The 19,213-nt window shown below is 46.3% G+C and overlaps 7 protein-coding genes across 7 annotated transcripts in view; 3 read left to right on the forward strand and 4 right to left on the reverse strand.

Annotated features, from left to right (window-relative positions):
- LY89DRAFT_580071 (AMP-binding enzyme family protein-like protein) overlaps positions 1 to 180 on the reverse strand; it is a gene marked incomplete at both ends in the record, with an annotated part of 5,213 nt that extends 5,033 nt beyond the window's left edge. Inside the window, one exon of the mRNA XM_018209043.1 lies at positions 47 to 180. Within this exon, the coding sequence (XP_018074075.1) occupies positions 47 to 180 (134 nt within the window). The remainder of the gene's footprint in view (positions 1 to 46) is intronic.
- Positions 181 to 2,095: 1,915 nt separating this feature from the next.
- LY89DRAFT_772252 (n-alkane-inducible cytochrome P450) lies at positions 2,096 to 4,362 on the forward strand (the record flags this gene model as incomplete). The annotated part of the gene is made up of 6 exons (XM_018221906.1): positions 2,096 to 2,726; positions 2,881 to 3,304; positions 3,375 to 3,796; positions 3,845 to 4,065; positions 4,118 to 4,160; positions 4,208 to 4,362. The coding sequence occupies exons 1-6, from the start codon at positions 2,459 to 2,461 to the stop codon at positions 4,360 to 4,362; spliced, it is 1,533 nt and encodes a 510-aa protein (XP_018074076.1). The 5' UTR covers positions 2,096 to 2,458.
- A 268-nt stretch (positions 4,363 to 4,630) lies between these two features.
- Positions 4,631 to 6,968, reverse strand: LY89DRAFT_730979 (HET-domain-containing protein; the record flags this gene model as incomplete). Its single annotated transcript, XM_018219532.1, has 2 exons — positions 4,631 to 5,943; positions 6,062 to 6,968. The coding sequence occupies 2 exons, from the start codon at positions 6,966 to 6,968 to the stop codon at positions 4,631 to 4,633; spliced, it is 2,220 nt and encodes a 739-aa protein (XP_018074077.1).
- A 297-nt stretch (positions 6,969 to 7,265) lies between these two features.
- LY89DRAFT_666582 (uncharacterized protein) lies at positions 7,266 to 10,097 on the forward strand (the record flags this gene model as incomplete). Its single annotated transcript, XM_018212921.1, has 6 exons — positions 7,266 to 7,309; positions 7,530 to 7,563; positions 7,769 to 7,791; positions 7,944 to 8,303; positions 8,348 to 8,723; positions 8,835 to 10,097. The coding sequence occupies 6 exons, from the start codon at positions 7,266 to 7,268 to the stop codon at positions 10,095 to 10,097; spliced, it is 2,100 nt and encodes a 699-aa protein (XP_018074078.1).
- Positions 10,098 to 10,156: 59 nt separating this feature from the next.
- Positions 10,157 to 12,125, reverse strand: LY89DRAFT_458608 (MFS general substrate transporter). The gene has a single exon (XM_018207668.1). It carries the CDS (start codon positions 11,931 to 11,933, stop codon positions 10,215 to 10,217), a length of 1,719 nt encoding a protein of 572 aa, XP_018074079.1. The 5' UTR covers positions 11,934 to 12,125; the 3' UTR covers positions 10,157 to 10,214.
- A 1,190-nt stretch (positions 12,126 to 13,315) lies between these two features.
- On the forward strand, positions 13,316 to 13,943 carry LY89DRAFT_666584 (uncharacterized protein; the record flags this gene model as incomplete). The annotated part of the gene is made up of 3 exons (XM_018212922.1): positions 13,316 to 13,421; positions 13,543 to 13,655; positions 13,743 to 13,943. The coding sequence occupies 3 exons, from the start codon at positions 13,316 to 13,318 to the stop codon at positions 13,941 to 13,943; spliced, it is 420 nt and encodes a 139-aa protein (XP_018074080.1).
- A 1,343-nt stretch (positions 13,944 to 15,286) lies between these two features.
- LY89DRAFT_579832 (uncharacterized protein) lies at positions 15,287 to 18,424 on the reverse strand (the record flags this gene model as incomplete). Its single annotated transcript, XM_018209030.1, has 2 exons — positions 15,287 to 18,351; positions 18,403 to 18,424. 2 exons carry the CDS (start codon positions 18,422 to 18,424, stop codon positions 15,287 to 15,289), a joined length of 3,087 nt encoding a protein of 1,028 aa, XP_018074081.1.
- Positions 18,425 to 19,213: the final 789 nt, after the last annotated feature.

Raw genomic sequence — 19,213 nt, forward strand, 5'->3', positions numbered from 1 at the left:
TGATAGTTTAGTCCTAATGTGAAGAGTTTTAATTTCGAGGTTCTACAGCCTGAACGCACGGACTTTTGTCCCCATGTTCGTAACAGCTTCTCTCTGTGGGTATTTCATAGCAGTACTATAAAACATGTCCCACATGCTCTGATCCAGATCGGTCAAGACCTCTCCATGGCATTCGCTCATCTCTTCGCTGATGGCATTGGTTGTTTTTGCGTCAGGTTGGTTTGCTTTATTGCTTTCCGGGGCTGATACAGGCCTGGACATGGTATATAAAATCCATCCTGCGATATTCAAGGCGACAAGAAAGATTACCGTTGTGAAGAACGAGTAGAAGTTTATGATTTGTACCATTTCTGGTTATCTGCTTTCTAATGCTAGGATGTAGGAATCAATAGTCTCTTGACAGCGTAATTCGCCTTTCTGATTCGATGCAACAGTGTTCCTTCGATTGGAACAATCGCAGGATGAATGAGCTGCTGCCTGAATTGTCGATATGAAATGATCTGAAGATGGAATTCACGACTATAAAGGGTGAAGTGTAAGGCTATCGAGGCGTTGACGTCAGGCTGCACCAGATGGTTCGATATACCTTCAACCAGTCAGAATTTGAGCTTGTGGGAGGCTATGAACTTTAAAACCCACAGACCGCCTCTATAACACTCGCAACGAAAGCATTCCTTCCGAACTTTATTTGAGAAATGGCCTCATGCTGTCGATCTTTCACAAAAGGAGGGGGTATCTTTTGCGCAGGTAAGATCTCGCTTTCGTATAGCGGATTGCTTGCCGTTCGAGGCACAGCTTTTGATTCCATCGGGTTGTGCTACACCACCACCGACGGCACAGCCGACAATCCGAAAGTCCGAGCAATAAGTATGTTAGTTTCTTCAGACTTATCACTGCTTTGTACAAAGTCTGCATTGGGAGGCTGACGTTGTTTGCATAAAAGTTTGGTAAAGTTGACGATGTGCAGAAGTTGGAGAGGGATACACGTGAGTCAGCATGCATGCGTCCCAAACGAGGGATCTTCCGTGCCTCGTGCAGCACAATAGTCTTGGACAATAGAGAGAGATGAACGTTCACGGATGGTAACCAATCCCACTTAAGCCGATATTTGACGATGCACGTTGGAGGCGTGCGGGAGCTCTATAATTATGTTTTTAAATCTCCAATGACTTCATATAACAGATAAGCCGATTTATTGAGGATAATTGGGGTGAAAACTTTTGTGGTTTAAATCAAAAGAGCAGCAGGAAATTTGTTAACCCATGATTCAGGCTTATTTGTGCGGTGGAAATGTTTCTGAATTTGGGGGCCAATCAACATTTCGGAAAAGTACGTCTCGGAAACTCAGTTTGGCATGCTAGTGGCGAGCCATCGTATATGAAGTATGGCGGTGTTGATCTCTCTGGAAGCGGAGGCCAATCGGAATCTCTGAATAGTAGTGTACCCAAGTAATTTCGTGCAACAAGACTTAGTTAACACTTGCGCCAAAATTCTAAGAGATGGGGTACGGTAAATTTACAAGCAAGTAGGCTGTAGTTCACCACGCGACATCCATAATTGTTCTTGGTGGTGATGTTCTCGCTTCATATGTTACAAAATTATTTGCAAGTGATTACTTGCAACCTGCTCTAAAACTCGCGCTTACTTAAAACTTAGTCAGACTTTGAAAAGTACCAGTGTGTTGCAAGTCACTCCGCGAAACACCCAGGGGGCCAACCCTCAAAGGTCAGCAGGACACTGTTATAGACACAATTATAGGAGAGCCATATTAAAATCTGTTCGTCACTTCCTCGTCACCTATGCAGTTCAAGAACTAGTTGTTCGCTTTCGGTTCCTCATTCTGACGGCAACGGCCGATTTTCGTCCGAGTCAACCTATGCGAACGATTTACAACCCTCCTTGTCATCATCTCCATGACTCCGCCGCAACCAAGTAATCTGAATAAATGTGACAACTTACAGATCTGGCTGCAGTCATTGCAGACGACCATCCCGCCAAATTCAAGATTTTTGGGATATGTTGGGCAACTTGAGCCACGAATCCGAAATTTGTTGGTTTCGGCGCTCGCTTAATTCAAGGGGGGCGGACGACGGGTGAGCAGAGGATAGGGCCGTGGCTTCATTGTCCCAAGTTGGTGCATGAAGTTGGTGCTTACAGGACCTTAGAACCAATTGTTGCTGTTCTTGGTTCGAGGTACCATGATCTGGTATCTCGCTATAAATGTTTGAACGGTTATAATTATCGTACGATCTGATGGAAGTCGCTTTAAATCTAACCGCATTCGTCAGTAGTAAGCAAAATCTTTACATTCTGCCAGTCTTCTTTCATTATACAGATATCTATCACCGCATAGTACATTCAATCGATCCAAAGCAACTTTCGTCGGATCGTACGATATTCTGGAGAGCTCATCAGCTCTCTCACAACATCTCGAAAAACCCTCACGACATAACACAGGATGTTGACCCAAATTCAACTCGCGTTTTTCATTGCTGCACTCTTCGTTGTATACACCTCCTTCCTACAGGCTCGGTTGTATCTCAAACGCCGCCAATTCGCAAAAAGCCATGGATGCCTCGAGCCAAGATGCAAAGTTCCATTGAAAGATCCCGTGCTGGCGCTTGACTTTGTATGGAAGACATTACAGAACGCAAAAAGCGATAGATACCTAGAAGGAACATACGAACGTTTCCAACAATATGGGTCGACGTTTACAGCCAAGCATCGTAGGTGTATCCACAGGAATTTATTCACATTATGGTTATTGGGGGAGTGATGAGACAAGGTTTCACTCTTAAGACATGTTTTATCTTCAATGACGCGAGCTTCCTCCTGAGAGATGATCAAAAGAAGTTTGACTGACTCCGAGACTCTCCATAGTTCACTACCCCACCATCCACACCACTGAGCCGGAAAACATCAAACACATCCTCGCTACAGCATTCGACGACTTCAAGTTCTCCAGCTTCCGAGTCAATGCGATGATTCCATTGTTTGGCAAAGGTATCTTTACTAGCGATGGTGCTCGTTGGAGCCATTCGAGGGCGGTGCTGAGACCAAGTTTTGCAAGACATAACATGACTGACCACCTCCCTTTCATGGAGTCACATGTCGACCAGCTTATCAAGGCAATCCCGAAAGATGGATCTGTTGTCGATTTGCAGAAGCTTTTCTTCGCCTTTACCATGGACACAGCAACGGAATTCTTGTTTGGGCATTCAGTTCATACACTGTACAACATGCAACTGGGCAATGACGCTGTGGCAGATGACTCGGATGCTAATTTTGTTGATTCCTATACGTAGTATGTTTCAACCCTTCCTTTCGTCTTTTCCTCCCATCTCAAGGAAACTAGCAAGGACTCACATCAATAGCGCGTGTCTTGACATCGTACATAACATTCGCCTGGGAGCCCTTTCCAAACTCCGCTACAGCCCCAAGGCCAAACAAGCACAGAAGCGAGCTTTCGCTTACATCGATCGGTTTGTGGACGAAGCGCTCGCTCTTCGTAACTCAAGCAAAAGCAGTCGTGCAGACGAGACATCAAAATACATCTTCCTCAACGAATTGGCCAAGGAGACTGGTGATCGAATCGAACTTCGAGATCAAATTTTGAACGTCCTTCTGGCAGGTCGAGATACGACGGCCAGCCTATTGAGCAACACGTTTTGGGAACTCGCTCGACATCCGGACATCTACGCTAAGTTGAGGGACGAGGTAGCTTTTTTGAACGGTAGGGAGCCGACCTATGAGGAATTGAAGGATATGAAGTACCTGAAGTTCTGTCTTAACGAGTGTATGTCTTCATGTGTTGACAGGATTTTCATCATGCTGATTTTTAAAGCGCTTCGTCTACGTCCTGTGGTTCCTGCTAATACGAGAGAGGCTATCCGAGATACTATATTGCCACGGGGAGGCGGAGAAGATGGTTGTTCGCCAATGTTTGTCAAGAAAGGTACACACGTCTATTATAGTGTTTGGTCTATGCACCGACGAGAGGAGTTCTTCGGGAAGAAGACGGAAGAGTATATACCAGAGCGATGGGAAGGCCTGAAGTTGGGATGGGTATTGATCCCACTACTTTCAATCAACGATGAACCCCACTGACACATCTAAGGAATTCCTGCCGTTCAATGGAGGACCCAGGATTTGTCTTGGTCGTGGGTACCAGAATTCTGGAGCATACGATTTATGCTGATTTGCACAGAACAATTCGCTTTGACCGAGGCCTCCTATCTTACAGTCAGATTGCTCCAGAAGTTCTCTCGCATCGAGGCTCGAGATTCGCGGCCATGGACTGAGCTGTACACTTTGGTTGCTTACTCGAAGCATGGGACTTTGGTGTCTCTCACCCCAGCTTGAGTCGATTGAAATTTGGATCATCCCGTTTGGGGTCTTTATGGATATGAATGTGCTTACCGAACATATTACATTCATTACAGACTGGATTCGCTCTTGTTTGTTGCTGGCGATCCGGGTGCTTGCTAGGCGGAAGGGAGGTAAGATTTGAATAGAGCAAGAATAATGGTATAGAATAGATATGTTTTCAGAAATCTTAGAGTCTTCGGTTGATAGACGTGAATCAATGGTGGTTGCAAGCCACGGAAAGAAGCATAATGTAGAGAATATCTCAGCCAAGATACACTAACTGCTCTCCCAATGTTCCCCAGGCCGTGGAGATAATCTGGCCAATAGCTACCCGAAATGCAACGTCATCTTTCCACTCCACAAGCATAACATTAATGACTTTCCAGTCTCCCGCAGAGCGATCCACTTCCTTATCAGGCTGCAGGTACGACGTACCACTTACAGGGTCGACCTTAGCAGCTTGTGTTATTTTCCGCTTGGGTATATATTTCTTATCAACCGCGTTCTTCAATGTCGTGCCTGATGTCCTGTACGAGAGAGCAATGAACTCGTGACCCCGAGGCATTTGGGCTACGCGTTCAGACGTCCATACTATACCAACACGTTGGTTGATACCGTCCAATATGTAAAACATTTGAAGTGCATCCGCAGATACGTCCTTCCTCTTCTTGATCACCTCGCCCACTTTACACAAGCAGACAGGCGACTGAAAGCTCAGCAAGGTGCCAGATCCTTTCAAATGTTGCTGAGCAGTGACTGAGAGGAGCTCTGAGCTTCTCTTCGCTACTCTCCATGGCTCTTTGTATTGCGGTTCAATGTTGTATGAATAGATAGAGCCATTGTCTTCGGTGTGTATTGTAATCGGCTGGTCTCGACACGCAACGCCTTTTGTATATTCTGGCCAGATGCAACCCTCACTTAGCGACCACGCAGCCCAAGACCATGTCGGAATCCCTATCCTCGACGCATGGCCACTATGATATTCGCTACCGTCCCGTGGTTGCCACAGAAGAACATCCGACAGCCAATCCCTAGGTAATCCGCCGGGGAAATTATCATTGGAGGGACCCCACGTCCGCAAGACTCCTAAGATAGCTTTGAGTGTATCTTGTTTGTAAGTGAAGGTTCTCTGGCTGAACTCCTCGATCAAAGCCACATAGTTTGGGAGGAACGTCAAATTCCAGCTCTTGTCCGTGAGCTTTAATGCATCCAGGGTGATGAAGTCGCCAACTTTGTCCAATGTACTTGGCCTTTCCCGTTGAACACCCCATTTGAAAGGATTTTGTCTTTTCTTGATGCTGTCGGAGAGAATCCCAGCTTCCATAGCAATGTCTTCAGCACAGATCGAGTTGGCGCACCTAAAGTACATTTGGAAGTCGGTGAAGAGTAATATACGTTTGGACAGCAACTTCTCTTGCAAGGTCCATCCTCGAGTATTCCAGTTAAGGGTCATACTTGAGTTGAGATCACGAAAGGAGGGGAATGCAAGCGCAAGCTCCACCCCATTAATAACTGTTTCGGAGCGTTGAGTATAATGTCTCGGCCTGCTAATTCCTGGTAATCCCCAGTCCGCATCTACGAATGGTCAGTATCAGCTATGTTTTGCGTTCGGAGGAATTCAAAGTCAAAAAGACGCAATGTTTGATAGTGTGTGTGAGGGGAGGATAATAAATCAGAAGTTATTGAAACTTACGCAAGCCGGAAGCAGCTGCAATTGTCAAATTAGCATTGCTATATATCTCGTCCATCATGTTCAATTGACCGTCTCGATCTACCGCATCGTCTTGAATAATGCAAAGTGAGTCCACCCAGAGGTAGCGATAGCCGACCGAGCGAGTCACTTCAATTGCATCTTGTATTGTCCGAGGTAATAAATCTGGCAGGTCTATCGTTTCCACGCCGTCATTGTCGATTCGAACAGAACTTTTCAAACTCAGAGGCATCTTTGTTTTCATGACATCTTGCCCCCAGACATAAGATAGGGCAACATAGTAGGCCTTGTCGGTTGAGCCTCTCACAATTCTCATGTCGTCGACGTCGATCAAGCGAAGGCCTTCCCGTAAAAACCGTCTTGACGTCTTCTTTCCTAGACACACCCCAGAAGCTCCGTTGTGGTAATCATGGCATAAATCAAGCCACTTTCGACATAAAGAGAGATTCGCACGTTCTTGGTCCACGATCCTGCCATAAAATGGCCCATCACGTAGCGGCCGAAGGAAAACCTCCACGAACTCTCGCGGTCCCCTCTCCCAGTATACCACAAATTGATATCGCGACTCGGCGTGCGTTCTTTCGGCTTGAGCGTGAAGATCGAACTCATTTGAGTAATCTTTCCACCTGATGCCATGATACTCGTTATAGCTAATGCAGCATTTCCAACTTTTCCGATTCGAGAGCATGATCATAGACTTGCTAGGCGGTATTTGTGCGTGAGAAGAGAAGCCATCATGAACCAGACGACAAAACGGACACTGGGTTCTTTTACATATCTGCTCCCAAGAACCTAGCAGCGCCAGTGGAGCGGTGCTGAAAAATTTGCTTTCGTAAAGGTATTTTCGGAAGTCAATGAGTTGACATGTGGAGCAGAGCGATTTCGACATTTTGATCCAAGTGGGGTCTATAAACAAAAAGAACGTCAAGTAAAGAGAAATCCCAGATGTTGTTAGGTGGTATAAGTTGCCGTGAAAAGATTCGAACAGTGTGCTTTTCATCAATTACAAGTGAGAAAGTACAGCCTCATGATGTAGATCCTTGAGGAGGCGCGCATACTTGGCGGCAGGGAGCGCAAAATACAAGCATAAAAAGACTATGTGGCGTTACGAGCTCAAACATTGAGAGTCGCTGAGAGGAAGAAGGCATTGGTGTGGCGCAAGCTACAATCCAAGGTGGCAAACATCATGACACTGGAGGCACCAATCACGTACGATTGTAAGGCTACTCGGTCTGTCAGATCATAGCTGCATGACTGATGATCGCATCACGTGAACCGGAGGTGGTGTGTCAAATCAACAGCGAGGCTTGATTATGTGATGATCTTTGCTAAATAGTCACACCTGTGTGAGACAAGCTAGCGCAAAAAGAATGATCATGATAAACTCAGAAAGAGGCATGTCGTTGAAGCTCCTTAGTCATCTCCAAATCGAGACTGTGTTTTGACATAGGAACTTTATTGTCAACTATTATTATTCATTGGTGGTATGTTAGCTCAAAGGCTGGAAGGTACAGTTGATAAATGGACCCATTATCCTCTTGTAATCATCCCCCTTCTGTATATTCTACCCTTTGCTAAGTGGATGTTAATTCAGGTTATTGGAGAAGGTTGTTAATTCAGGTTGAAACTTTTATCCTGAATCTAAGGCCAATGAGTTAGCCGCAGTCACGCGCTTTAAACGTTTCATAGGCGTCTTTTCTCGACGAATCAAGGTGAGTTTACGACCAACTTTGGATTAGGCAACAGTAGCCTTACTTTCAACCCACTCTCAATTTCTGGACTTCGTGAAAATGAAAATACTTACTTGACAAAATTGATCACTATTCATACAATCTAAAATGTCTTTCTGCGCGACATGTATTAGGGTAGACATCCGTAGTCTCGTTCGTATCTGCCTGTTCCAATGCCGAGACAAACAGGAAGCTCTGTCTGGTTCCGGCGAGGAAGGCCATGATTACAGCCTCACTGAGTATGAGGGCTCCCAAGTTGATCACCACGACGACATTTTCGCTGTTGAGAGATCAAGCAGAGACTGCGAGCTTTACAATGTCATATTCCAAGCTTTCACGAGAACCACTTGTCAAGATTTAGAGGTTGCGAGAGGGTTGCAAGTTGTCTTCCGTGCGTATGGGGGTAGAATTGAAGTATGTTATGATACGAAAGCCGAGGAACGATTGATTAAACTATGCGGTCTTGATGCATACATGGATGCGCGCGATGGTGGGTATTACCTGTAAAATTGTGTAATGGAGCTGATTTTCTGGGTAGTGGAAGAAGTTTTCCACAAGTTGTTGGAATCAAAGAGGATGGCTCACCACTAATTTTAAAGAAGATGGAAGAAGATCCAAGCTCCAAAAGATCACTTGAAATTGCTTCACGCTGGTTGAAGAATTGTGTAGAGGGACATCGTTCGTGCAGACCTCCCCCTGAGATGCATAGACCGCCCAAGTGGCTGATGCGAGTCGACAGCGAGACTCGGAATCTCTTTCTGATAGAAACATCTCCTGAAGACCAACACTTGGAATGGCTCGCACTGAGCTACTGCTGGGGGGGAGATCATTCAAGAAAACTTACCAAGTACACTATGGTTGAGTTCAAGAACGGGATAGCTTGGGACGATTTCGATCCTACGATTCGAGACGCGGTATCTATCACTCGAGCTTTGGGTATTCCTTACATTTGGATTGATGCACTTTGCATCATTCAAGACACTCCAGAGTGGAGCGAAGAGGCTTCCAAGATGAATGAAGTCTAGGGAGGGTCAACAGTGACTCTTGTCGTTGCCAGTTCCAATTCTGTGAAAAACGGATTCCTTCAGAGACGCGACCTCAACTACATTCATGTTCCATACTCTAGCAGTCTAATGGAAGATGAGAGACAAAAATTGTTCTTGTCACCCGAATGGGACGATAAAGAACGCGAATATGATGGACCTTGGAGTCAGCGGGGATGGACAATGCAAGAATGTTTACTCCCGAATCGCTTACTACACTACACTACCTCTCAAATGATTTGGAAGTGCTGTGAGGAGCAGATATTCGAGAGGGGTGTAACAGAAAGTGTCGAGGATAAAATATCTGAAGCAACGGGTGAAGATGACGACATATCATTTGAGTCTTCATTTCTCTGGCAATTACCACCATTCATACGATTCAAAAAGTTAAGAGCTCACTTAACCACCAGTTTGGATTATCCATTATGGTCGCACTCGGATACATTTCGTTTGTGGTATGACCTAATCGAAGATTATACACAAAGGAGATTTACAAATATCGACGATCGTCTCGTAGCCATCACAGGTCTGGCCAATATATATTGCGAGACGATTCGAAGACCTACGTACGTAGCTGGGGTGTGGAAAGAGGACCTCCTCCGAGGACTTTTGTGGCATGTTGAAGGTGCAACGCTAGTCCCCGCAACAATTCTCGACGCTTTTCCATCCTGGAGCTGGGCCAGTGTTGGATATGAGGTTGTTAAAAATGACTTGAAGACTAAGAATAGTCTCTGTGCTCTGTCAAAAATCGAGGAAGCAACAAGTGACAGAATCACGATAACCGGCCCTCTGAGGAGATTACCAAGGCTGTATAACGATGAATGGAAATCAGCAGACGCATCGGTGTCAAAACTTGAGCGCCATATTTCTGAAATCATCGAGAGGGAAAGTGGAGGAAATGTTGCATCCAAGTACTGTTCTCCGCCTGGAGGTCATTTTAGTGTCTTAAAGATGCTCGACAAAAACCCGTTGCATCTACTTGTCTTGGAAGCTATGGAGAAGACACCGGAGGCGGAGGGTATTAATAAATATCATCGAGCTGGAGTACTCAAACTCGATTGCACTGATCTTTCATGTATAGCATCGCCTGAGTTTATTGCCCAAATCGAGGAGATAGAAGCAACTTCATTTACTAAGAAGCTCGGCCTGGATAAGAAGACACGCACGACACCATTCACTTCCAATGCGCTATATATGGAAATAATGGAGCAGAAATGGGCTGAGGAAACAGTGGTGATAGTCTGAATGAGCGGCAGCAGCATTCAATCAGGGGTGTTTTGGATACCTATAGCGAGGATTTAGAAGACTTCAATATTCGAAGCATTGATTGTTTGATGCCATCAAATGTTGGTAATCTCTTAACTAGGTGGCTCGCGTTATTTGTTCCTTCTTTTCCTTGAGCCCAGTGATAGTCTCGCTATGTTCCTTTGACAGAACCGCTTTCGCGACAAACAAAGTGGCAATAATGCCACAGAATGAGAAGCATGTATACATGATCCACAAGTTCCGTAAACTGACCGCGAACGCATCTTTAACAGCTCTGTTTTGGACTGGATCGGTCAAAGTGTGTGTGATCATAGCATTCGCTGCTGCATTTTTGCCTGAGAGTAGCCCCGTGATATTGGCGGAAATTCCAGCAGCACGAAGATTAGAGGCTTGGGTATCCATCGAATCTTGGAAGACTACTCCACCCAGGACAACTGAGATAGCCAGACCGACAGAGCGGATAAATGCGAAAGAGGAAGTCGCTGTCCCAACATCTTCTTGGGCACACGTGGCTTGCAGCGCCACCATTGGAGCCATGGTCAGTAAGCCACTGCCTAAACCGACGACCACTTCAAAAGCGGTTATATGTCCAGTTGAGGTGGTCGAGTTCAAGAAAATGTAAAGTCCGGTTCCAAGAGTGAGAATGACAGGCCCCAACCAGATGAGTTCTCTGTACCGTCCTGTCCGATGGATGAAGAGACCGGATGAAATATTTGTGAGCGATATGGTAACGAATAGCGGAACTAATAGCGTGCCTGATTTCAAAGCCGAAGCCTCTTTGACAGACTGAAAGTAAAGAGGCAGGTAATACTCGGGACCGACAAACGAGACCGCATGAAAGAAGACCACTAGAAGAATGGCGACATTGGATGGCTGGGTAAACAACTTCAAGGGTATCAGAGGGTACTTCGCAAGTCTTCTCTCGCTATAAATGAAGAGGATGCTGCAAAATACACCAAAGACGATCAGACAGATGACCTTGGGTGATGTCCAAGCGAACGTGTTGCCACCAAAATCGAGTCCCAACAGCACCATGATGGTGACTGCAAGGATGCTCACTGTTCCAGCCCAGTCGATTGCTTTAATACCATCCACGAGTGGCGTCTTGGGATTGTGAACGTCCAAGAACAATGCGAGAAAAATGAGAGAAAGGCCGCAGCAGGGAAGATTAATCCACCAGCACCATCTCCAGGACGCATAATCCGTCAGAACACCACCAAGTACGGGCCCTATCGCCCCCGCGATTACCCATATAGCTTCACATAATCCAAGAAACAAACTTCGTCGTCTCATGCTGAAGATGTCGCTAATGACAATATCGACCATCATGAAGATTCCTCCACCCGCTGCACCTTGAACGGCCCGGCCTACAATAAGCATGGTCATGTCAACCGCTGCCGCGCAAAGGACACTGCCGCACAGAAACCAGGCAACGGCAGCTAAGAACACGATCTTGCGACCCCAAATGTCTGACAACTTTGCCCATATTGGAGTCCCTGCTGCAGCAGCAATCAGGTAGGCACCGCCAATCCAGGCGTAGCCAGAAGGAGAGTGCAGCTCTGAGGCAATGGTCGGCACGGCAGTAGCTACGATAGTATCGTCGAGAGCAGCGACGAAGAGTGACAAGTAGCATGCGATAAGGGTCATCGTGATCCGAACTTTGCTACGAGCAACAGTGACATCTCCTTGTCCTTGTTCAACCTCAGCGGCAGGAAGGTGAATTGGTGACTCGATGTGGTCCTCGTGTGGTCGATTGAGGGGAATAGGCGTGATAGCATCAAGCTGAAAAGTATCAACGTTGACAGACTCCGCCATGGTTGTTTATAATGGATGAATATACTTGATAGAAGGATATATATTTGAGGAGTGAAAGTGTGGCCACAAGAGTCATTCTCTTTGAATGGGATGATTGAGCTACGAAGGAGAAAGGTTCCTCCGAGTCTTACTCTATTAGTCAGCGGCATGAGGCTACAAACCTTATTTTGTCTTTTCTTCAATGTCTCCTATCACAATTAGTTGCAGTGACCTACAATAAAGTCTTTCGAAGCATGAAGAGAAGATCTCGAATAAGAAATTGATTTCCTGTGGTGTGACCATTCAATTGGTGGTGGCTGGGATGGGGCGCATCGAAGCGAGCATCACAACCTCAACTCCAACAACATCGAACGGTTCAAGTACACTTATCACCGACAATCAAGATGTACACACCAAGTAACCTAGCAATGATCCGACGAGTACTTTACCATTCTCGAACTTCACTGCGACCCTCCGTTCTCGGATTAGGCTTGTATAATCACGTGTCATGTAGCATCACCTCAAGTTCCACTTCTAGACCATGGAAACGTATGAAGAACTAAACGGAATGTCTTACCTATCAATCCTCAGCGACAGCCTCAACCTTCAAATCAAACTTCACCATCTCGGAATCTTAACTTTTACCCCTCCACAACCCACCCCTCACAACGCTAGCCAACACACTATGTTCCATAGCCCTTTACCCAACCGAGTTTCGTACAACAAGTCTTAAAGTCTACTCCTTGTAACACACATCTTCCCTCTTGGCAACATCCCACCTCGTATTCCAACCTCATTGCCAAGATATCCCCAACCCCTCCCCTCATTCTCGCTACACAGAAACCAACCCCCTGTTCCACTACTTCCCCGCGCTAAAGGAGAAATTAATATAAATTCGGGGACCACATGTAACAGAAACTATGAATTAAGGCTTCTCTCGGCGGATACAGAGACATGAGAAACACGAGAATCGGTACCTGGCATGCAGACAAGACCATCACGAGACTTGTCTATGCTAGATCGAGCCAGGGGTTGTGCAGCATCGATCTCGTGTCTGTAGATGGCCGCTGATCGTGCATGTAGCGTTCGGGTCCCTGCGGAGGGGCTGCAGGAACGTTCGGTGCATAGGTACAAGTTTAGATCATGAGATGTGATGATTTTTCGACGGTGAGCGAAGTTGGATGACATTGGCAAGCTCAACGGTTTTGAGGTTGTGATGGGGAAAGATCATCAAGTAGAGGATGGTTGAGAATTCCAGAGTCATTTTTATCTCGTAGTATCTCGTATTATGGATGGATCTATAAGTATGAACAACTTTCCTCAATTCTGATAATCATCCGCAAAGACCTGCTCATCCACTTCAAGCAGACTCACAAAGACTTCCACTCTCAACAACTCTCAAAATGCAATTCAAAACCACCCTTCTTTCCCTTCTTCCCTTCCTCTCCACCAGCTTGGCTGAATCATGGAGCATCGAGAACTTCACCAGAGACTGCACCAATCCTAACAGTAATTCCTTTCCTACTCTTCACTCACCTTTCCCCCATTCCCTTCCTCTCGTTATTTTCCTCTCCTCTCTAATCCCTTCCCTCTTCCAAGAGAAATCTCCCCACGGGCTAACACATCAAAGTCTGCACCTACTTCTTCACCATCAACACCGGCTCCTCCACCCAACACTGCACCACCGTAGACTTCTACACCCCAGCTGGGAACCATTCCTGGTACGACACTCCCTGCGAAGAGGTATTTCCCCTTTCTCTTTCCCCCATCTGCCCCCACCCCAATTCCCCTCTGCCCCCACCATTTCCCACACAACTAACACAACCCCAGGACTCCAACTACCACATCTCTTGGGGCTGGGACTACCCCGGCGACTTCACGGTCCTGACCGTGGTCGACGAGGTCCGCCAACTCGAAGCTTTTTTCGGGTACAACGCTCCTAATGCCGTGAACCCGGTTGCCAGCTATCCGAATGTAGGGCCGAATGCTGTTCAGCCAACTGGGGCTAAGGCTGTTGCTGTTGTTGCCTGAGAAAGGAGGGATGATTGAACGGAAAAGGAGGGCAGAGGTAGAAAAGGGTGAATGAATTAATGAATGAAGATTATGAATCGTAAATCGTACTTATCGTGATACTGTTCATTCCGAAAAGTTGGGACTTTGAAATAAGTGACAAAAAAAAGATTACTAACCAAAGTCAGTATCAAGTGAACTAAACCTATGAGCGGGGAAAATTGTATGAAATTGACGGACATTGAAACGTGAGACGAACATTAAAATTCTAGTATTGAATGAATCGCACTTATGAATTAGAAAAGTCGTCAGAGAGCAGCGAACATTAAAACGTGTGAAAATTAAAAACTTTATATTGAATAACCTACACTTATGAACTACAAGATTCTCAGACTATGACAGACATTGAAACGTGTAACAAGAATCAAAAATCTTGTATTAAATAAACCGCACTTATAGACGAGGAAAGTGCTAAGAAAGTGACAGGCATTGAAATATGTAACGAAAATTAAAAACCTAATATTGAGCGAACCGAACTTATGAACAAGAAGCGTTCTCACAAACTGACGGACTTTGAAAGGTGATGAAATTAGTTAAGATCCGGCATAAAGTGAACCGGACTTATGAATTAAAACAACTCCCAGACTGTGACGGACATTAAAACGTGCAGCAAAAACTAAAATCCGATATTAAATGAGCCGCATTTATAAACTAGAACAATTTGCAGATTATGACGGACATTGAAAGCAGTAACAAGAATCAAAAGTCCGGTATCGAGTGAATCGGGTTTATAAACTAAAAAAGCCCTCAAAAGGTGTCGGACATTCTACTCTCAAAATATTAGAATATCGAAATAGTACATTAGGGTAGATGTATTCTCCCACGAAGTTTGGTACTTTTGAACCGTGGACGCAACTAAAAGTCGGGTACTTAATGAGCCGCACATATCGAGATGACATGTGCTCAACGGCTGACGGACATTAGAGAGTTTCTAAGTAAGAGAAATCAAAGATCTGTGTTAGTTACTACTATAATCTGATTCGCCCATAAAGTTTGGAACAGTCAGTATTCTAAATCAGCTAAAGTTTAGATGAAAATAGCACTCGCCATTACATTCATCGGATGTATAGAGATCTCAATCGTCACAGAAGTGTGGGACTTTGAGACTTGATGAATTTCATTAATTTAAATCAGCGAAAAAAGCAACGTATCTATGGGGACCATCCGAACGCCCTCATATGATCATAAAAGATCAGATAAACGCCTCCAACCCATGGGTATCTCGTCGTAAATTTTCATCCAGCAAACCATCCTGCGCCCGAATCTACCAGACCGTTCAATAAGCCCTTCGTCCAATCATCGCATCACAGGGTCTTTTTCCTATTGCCCAGCAACTTCTTTCGTCTGCCCACTGATGACGCCGTCCCAAGGAATGCCGAATCGTCATTTGAGCTATCTGCCGAGTCAAAGTTCTCGTGGCCGACAGTGATGATTTTGACGATATTTCCCAGTGCGACAGCAAGGCTGCTCTTGCCCATCTTTTGCAAGGGACCGAGTGAACTGACCAAAAGATGGTCTCGATCCTTGGACCCAAACAAGGGAGTTGTAGCACGCGCGCCAGCTGACGAAATAGACCATACCTCCCATGCCTCGTCCTCAGAGTTTCGACGTTCTAAAGAAGGCCTGTTTGGCCTCGCTCCTCTGCGGCGAACGCCAGTATTTGCGATTGGGTGCGACATCTCCTTGATTATGGACTCACACTTTCGAATGCCCACCAAATAGCCAACTTGAAGAGCTTCCCATTGACCAGGGTTCTCCACAACGTACTTGTTCTCAACAGTTTCACGCCACAAGCAGCAAGTCTTACTACCGGGGGTAAATGGATCCCGGAAACAAATGATATCGCCTTCGCGTTGGGGGAGGTATGACTGAAGGATAACGTTTCCAGTCTCTGCGCAAGTATAAGCGATGGCAAGACTTGCTAAGCCAACCGAGCCACATTGGGGTCGACGACGTGTGCTATGAAAACATCGGAGCGAATCTGGTTTCATTGGACTGGTCGTAAAGGTGTGGGTGACGTTCAGAGTTCCGATGTCGATTAGGTCCACCGAATGCTTGCGTACAGCCAGAAAGCAGCTCAGGACTGGTAATGGCACAATGGATACGACCTCCTTGTCATCCTCGGGTTCGGGGACCTTTAATTCATTAGACACCCATCCCTCCTCTAGCTGCGATGCGATGTGAACACATCCCTTTCTCGAAGAGGTTATGAGACGTGGTGGCGGGTCGGGACTGCCGGTATGTGGCTTCTCGAAGTGCGGGCGAACACAAACAAGTGGACTGCGGCAAATCTGAATTTGCCTGCTGTACTCATCGTCCACATGGAGCTCAGTCATAAGCCCATTATGGCGGACAACAACAACGGGGTCGACGAATTCGTCCTTGTCATGGCCAAAGCAGAAGGTAAGTGGAGTACGTCCTTTCATTTCAACATGCATTGATCGACCCCATCTTCTCTCCGGGATGTTCCAGAGGAAGACCAGATCTTTGCCAGATAGAATTGCCAGCCAGTTCGAGTCTCTGTCAATAGCCACTGCTAAGACTGGAAACGGGTCGATGCTCGACTCAAAATCTCGAACGATATAGCTCATGACTCCCTTGCGGACATCCCAAATGCGAATCCATCTATCCAAGCCGACGGTCGCCAAGACCCCATCTCGTGAAGTTGCCAGTAGCATGATGTCTAGACTATGACCTCCACTCAAAGTTTTGACAGACAGAAGGGGATCGTCTTCTCTTTTCTCGCTATCATTCTCTGAAGGCTCGTTCGAGAGCAGATGGTTCATCAAGAGGCAAACGGCAGCAACTATAATCGTGACTGAAAGGACGAAAGCGGTGAATTGGTTCCTCGCAAAGTCATAAGCAGCAGGCAGGAACCGTCGAATACCCTGATCATTCCGCGTTCGATTTGATCCTTCTAAGACGAAAATAAGGGGATCGTAGACCCTGGCGATATAACTCGTGGCGTGTGGTTTGACTACCTGAATGACTTCGTGGGCTGTTTCGTGATCCTGCATTTGAAGCCACGCAGTTGGTGTCCTTGCTTGATTGATATCGACAGACAGATGAGAAACTGCAGCAGGTCTCGCCGTTTGTGCATACGATGTCCAGATCATAAAGAGTCGCAAAATCGTTTGGCTCCATGATTCGTAATGCAATTGTGCCATGAGTATCGATCCTACCATCACAATAGGTCCAGCAATTCTGGTTGACGCATTTCCATCAAAAAAAGGTCCAAACCATGTTTTTCGCGGCTGGGATACTGGTGTAAAAGAAGTGCCATTCCTTGTTGATGCCCGTGACAAAGCATCACTTAATTCTGTTCGACGTATGTCAACACTAAGAACAGGAGTGAAAAACGTCAAGAGATAGAAAAAGTCGAATAGAATGGCGATGCCTGCAAAGGCACAGAGTGCGACAATTGGCGGGAAGTTTTCGCAGAGTTTGTATGTCATATAGAGCAAAGATGCATTCAAGGCCAAAGAAGTTAGTGCAATGTGCCCAGTCTGACCGAGCGCTTCGCCAATTCTAACATCTTTAGGGGCTGAGGGTGGGGTCAAGTTCACGGCGTTGATTAGGTTGAAAATATTACCCAGCCCAATTCCCATGATGACAAGAGGATATGCTGCTCGAGGCATGTGTGAGAGGTCGATCTTCCAAACGGCGCAGACAGTGAAGCTTGACATAATAGAGACTGCCATCTGGGTCGCAACGGCGAGAAGTAGACCAGCTCGGGATTTCAACGCAGCGAACCTGGTGATGTTGAAGATGACGTACACTGCCATAAGACTATACACCGATGCCAGCCAGACATCGTCATTCAAAGAAAGTGGCTGAAATCGGAACTCGTATAATGTGCTGATTAAAGACCGTCCTTCAGCGGGGAAGGTTTGCCATTTTCCGCCGTGTCGGAGTGCCAATTGCTCAGCCTTACGCTCCCATTGTCGCCCCACAGGGGAATCCAGCATATGGATCAGGGTAATGACCAGAGCATCTGCGGCAACGAGTCTGTGATCTTCGAAACGCTTGCCACTAAAGACAATAGAATGTCGAAGAGTGACATTGACCGATGTTGATTGGTTGGACTTTGCATTGACAGTAGAAATGATGTCTTCGTCTGATGCTATTTTCTCCAATGAAGATGACCAGTATTGCAGAGGCGAATGATAAAACCAAGATAAGTTCGTTAAGCCATTGATGGCATGTAGCGTATCTCGATCGTCAATTGACAAATCGGTGAAAGGATCGTAGGCTTCGAGCTGATTAGATGGTCTTTTTGGGGCAAAGTCGACAGTGGGGCCCAATAGCTCGTCCTGAACTTCAAGGGCGCTGCGTAGGACATCTTGTTCTAATGCTTTCATATAGCTTCCTATAGTACCTTAGTGAGTGGCACAAGACTAGAGCTGCAGAAAGTCCCTACCATGGATCCACACTGATCGCATAACAACATCGGGACGGGTATTCGGGGGGCCGCCATATGGCTGTGCAGATGTCCAGACATGGTGCGGAAGGTTTGATGATCCGTTGGTAAAGTTATTAGTGAACAGCCATGGTATCGGATAAATCAGGATCGAGGCTACAGTGACGGATACGAGGAGCCATCGCACAGGATGTTGTGCGGCTAGATAGCCGCATCGTGTAAAGAAGGATCGAATGGGATGCTTCGGTTCGAGTTTAGGAGGTTCGGTCGTTCTGTGCGCGTCAGCTTTAAACCACCAGAGTTTTCGAAAAGTAATGGATGAAGCGACAGAAAGGTTTAGCATACCCGCGGATGGGGTACAAGAAGAACCAGAGCATTGCCGCTGAATGGTGGTTGACCTTAGAGGTCAGTACCAAAGACGAATCTCCTAGGGAAGTTGCTGAGGTAAGTTAGTTGCTATCTACTCCAAGATGCATCTGTGTCGATGCTATTCAGTAGTTGGCATCAAGATTGGCACGGACAATCAGTGTTAAAGTGCTTGCTTGGCCCGCCAGATTGGTGTTGTACAGATCATGGTGGTGCGCGCGGGTCTGCGAGAACGGCCGTGTCGGGAGGCTAATGGCGTGACAGTCCTCACTCTAGTCGCATAGCGCACAAGTGAATGCTGCGCAGAGGTATTGAGTCTCTTGCAAAGACGTTGACACTCGAGTTCGTGGTGTTGATGGATGGAGGTTGCAGAGAGGGAGAGAAGACGCGGGCAGCTTTTGATTGAAGATCCGTTTGTGAGACATGCGGCGGACCAGGAAGGAGC

Source organism: Mollisia scopiformis, assembly GCF_001500285.1.
Source record: "Mollisia scopiformis unplaced genomic scaffold LY89scaffold_7, whole genome shotgun sequence".
NCBI classification, from domain to species: domain Eukaryota; kingdom Fungi; phylum Ascomycota; class Leotiomycetes; order Helotiales; family Mollisiaceae; genus Mollisia; species Mollisia scopiformis.